The sequence below is a fragment of the Hibiscus syriacus genome, unplaced genomic scaffold, assembly GCF_006381635.1.
Source record: "Hibiscus syriacus cultivar Baekdansim isolate YM2019G1 unplaced genomic scaffold, ASM638163v2 tig00110890_pilon, whole genome shotgun sequence".
Lineage (NCBI taxonomy): Eukaryota > Viridiplantae > Streptophyta > Magnoliopsida > Malvales > Malvaceae > Hibiscus > Hibiscus syriacus.
In genome coordinates this window covers 875,231-878,167 of record NW_024062900.1, presented here as the reverse complement: position 1 = coordinate 878,167, position 2,937 = coordinate 875,231, and the positions used below count along the sequence as shown (strand labels likewise).

Genomic DNA, 2,937 nt, shown 5'->3' with positions numbered 1-2,937 from the left:
CTGCTTCCACAAAAGCTCCTCCTGAGCTAGAATGTTTTCAAGCTCAAGCAGAAGGCTATCTTCAAGGTTATGAAGGTAATTATTTGGTCTGGAACTCAAAGCTCTTTGGACGCCATGCAACCGGGCCATGATGATTTATTCCAGTCAGCTGCAACTTTGGAGAACAGATTAATTGTATCGGAGAGATTATCAGAAGAAATCAAGTTCTCTATTACCATAATTTTAAAGTCATCATGCAAGCGCCAGCTAGAGACATACCGAAAAGGAGGGGTAGAGCGGCGGCAGAGGTGAGCACCGACATAGAGGAAAATGGGGCGGTGGTCGGATCTCATACGAAAGAGATGCTCGACAATAAAGTTAGGGAAGGCTTCGTCCTAGTGCGAGTTACAAATGAAGCGGTCGAGACGAGCATGAGTGGTACCCATTGACCACGTGTAAAGCGGTCCTTGAAAACCCATATCTCGGAGGCTAAAATCAAAGAGGGTATCCCGGAAGGCAGTGCTAGGCTTGGAGGAGGCGACATATCCCATCCGATCATCATGGCTAATAGTTACGTTGAAGTCGCCAAACATTAACCAAGGAGAGGTGATTATCGAAGCAAGGTGGCGAAGATGGGGCCATAATAATTTCCTCTTATAGAAGCATTGGGACTGTCATAAACAAGAGTGCTCAGGATTTGTCTATTACTGTTCTACATACGGAGACGAAAATGAACAAATTGAAAATGATTCACCAAAATATCCACACAAACTGAATTGTACCAATAGAGCCAAATTCCACGAGAGAACCCGCAGCTTCGATTATGTGGGAGTTGGGGAAACTGAGGGAGGCAATGACATCATCGATTTTAAAGCCACTAATACAGGGTTCAACTAGACCGACAACGTCCGGTTTGTAATCTCTCAAATATTGACGAATAGCGGGGAAAAACTTTGGGTGCCCACAACCCTGCATATTCAAACTAAAAATCTTTAAAATCATTAAAAAAATAGATAAAAAGAAGACAACTAGCTACCTTTGAGAACATGTTTAAGGCTAGCAGATGATGTCGCATCTACAATCATATCAGAAGCTGAATTCTGGACCAAAATATTGTGAGCAGCAATGGTAGATCTTCCGTCATCAATAATACGATCAGGGGGTCACCTGGGGAAAGGGTATGAAACACATTTCCCTGAATAGGGTTAGTTGCATTATAGGGCATAGCGATGAAACTAGGGTTATCATTCTCAGAAATGGTAATAATCGGGTGATGACCCTTATTACGTTTCTGGGGGAGCAGAAGCACGGGGGGCTTCTCGAGGGGTCTAGCGAGTGACGAGGCAAGGGATGGAACCAGTGTTGGGGGCTTGAAACATGGAGATGTTCGTAACAACAGTCAAATGCTTGTGGGTTGGTGTTATGGTTTTATGTTTATTGGTTCTCTAGAGTGCTGGAGTTTTGTCTTTACCAGCTGGAATATGAGAGTGGGAGCTGTGGGGGCATTCGATATAGTGGCAATATCAGTAGTGTATGGCTCAGTGTTTGAATCATGGGCACTATCTTCAAATATGTGTTGTGGAATTCGGGTTAATTTCCACCAATAATAACAAATTCACTTTGAAAACTATTATCTAGGTGACTAGTGTGAAAACGATTGTACTAAAAATACACCAAGGTAGATTCCCAGGAAAGAGGAGGGGTCACAATGGTCCCTCTTAAAATCAACTTTCCTTAGACAGAACTACCAAGACAAGTAATTTTAATAGGACAATAATTAACAACAACTATACCCGACAATAGTTATTAAATAGACATAAAGAGAACACCAAAATTTAACGAGGTTAGGCCAAAATTATGCCTACCTCCTCGAACACTGCTAAAATAATATTTCACTAGTAGAGGAAATATTACAAAGAGAAAGAAAGAATACAAATAGCCTTTAATATAGAAGAAGTCTTATATTTATGGGATGCTAAACTAAGGAGGAGGAGGGCTCTATTTATAACAAAAGAATTTCCCCTCCTCCTTATACAAAACCAATGTGGGATATTTGCCAAAAACCAACAAATCTCCACCTTGGCAAATTCCACACACGTCTCTCAAAAAATCCAATCTTCAGTGGTGTCTGCAAATTCATCTTTTAATTTGTAACAATATTGACCAAGTCTAAACAATGTTTAAACTTGACCGTAGTTACCACTTTTGTCAACATATCAGCATGATTCTCAGTGGTCTGAATCTTCTGGATTATGACTCCACCTTCTTCTAGAATCTCTCGTACAAAGTGATATCGAACATCGATGTGCTTCGTCCTTGCATGGTAAACTTGGTTCTTTGCTAAATGAATAACACTCTGACTGTCCCAGTGCACTTTGATGTGCTTTTGTTCCATTCCCAATTCACCAAACAACCCTTGAAGCCAAATTGCCTCCTTCACAGCCTCTGTAACTGCCATATACTCTGCCTCTGTAGTAGACAAAGCCACTGTTGACTGTAAGGTGGACTTCCAACTGACTGGTGCTTTTGTAAATGTAAACACATAACCAGTAGTTGATCGACGCTTGTCCAAATCACCTGCATAGTCTGAATCACAATACCCAACTACACACTGACCATCTTGTTTGTCCTGCTGAAAGACCAAACCGACATCTACGGTGTTCAGAATATACCGTAGAATCCATTTCACAGCTTCCCACTGCTCCTTTCTAGGATCATGCATATACCTGCTCACAACCCTAACTGCCTGTGAAATATCAGGTCTTGTACACACCATTGAATACATTAAGCTACCAACAACACTTGCATACGGAACCTTTGACATGTATTCCCGTTCTGTATCATCCTTAGGTGACATGGATGCACCGAGCTTGAAATGAGGAGTAAGAGGTGTACTAACTGGTTTTGACTTCTCATTCATATAAAAACGTTTTAGTACCTTCCTCAGATATTCTTTCT

At 41.3% G+C, this 2,937-nt stretch overlaps 1 protein-coding gene across 1 annotated transcript; it reads right to left on the bottom strand.

Moving 5' to 3' along the window:
• Positions 1-374: 374 nt before the first annotated feature.
• LOC120144917 lies at positions 375-1,054 on the bottom strand. The gene is made up of 3 exons (XM_039158870.1): positions 1,016-1,054; positions 748-948; positions 375-650 (listed from the first exon to the last, which is right to left on the bottom strand). Exons 1-3 carry the CDS (start codon positions 1,052-1,054, stop codon positions 375-377), a joined length of 516 nt encoding a protein of 171 aa, XP_039014801.1.
• Between the last annotated feature and the right edge of the window lie 1,883 nt (positions 1,055-2,937).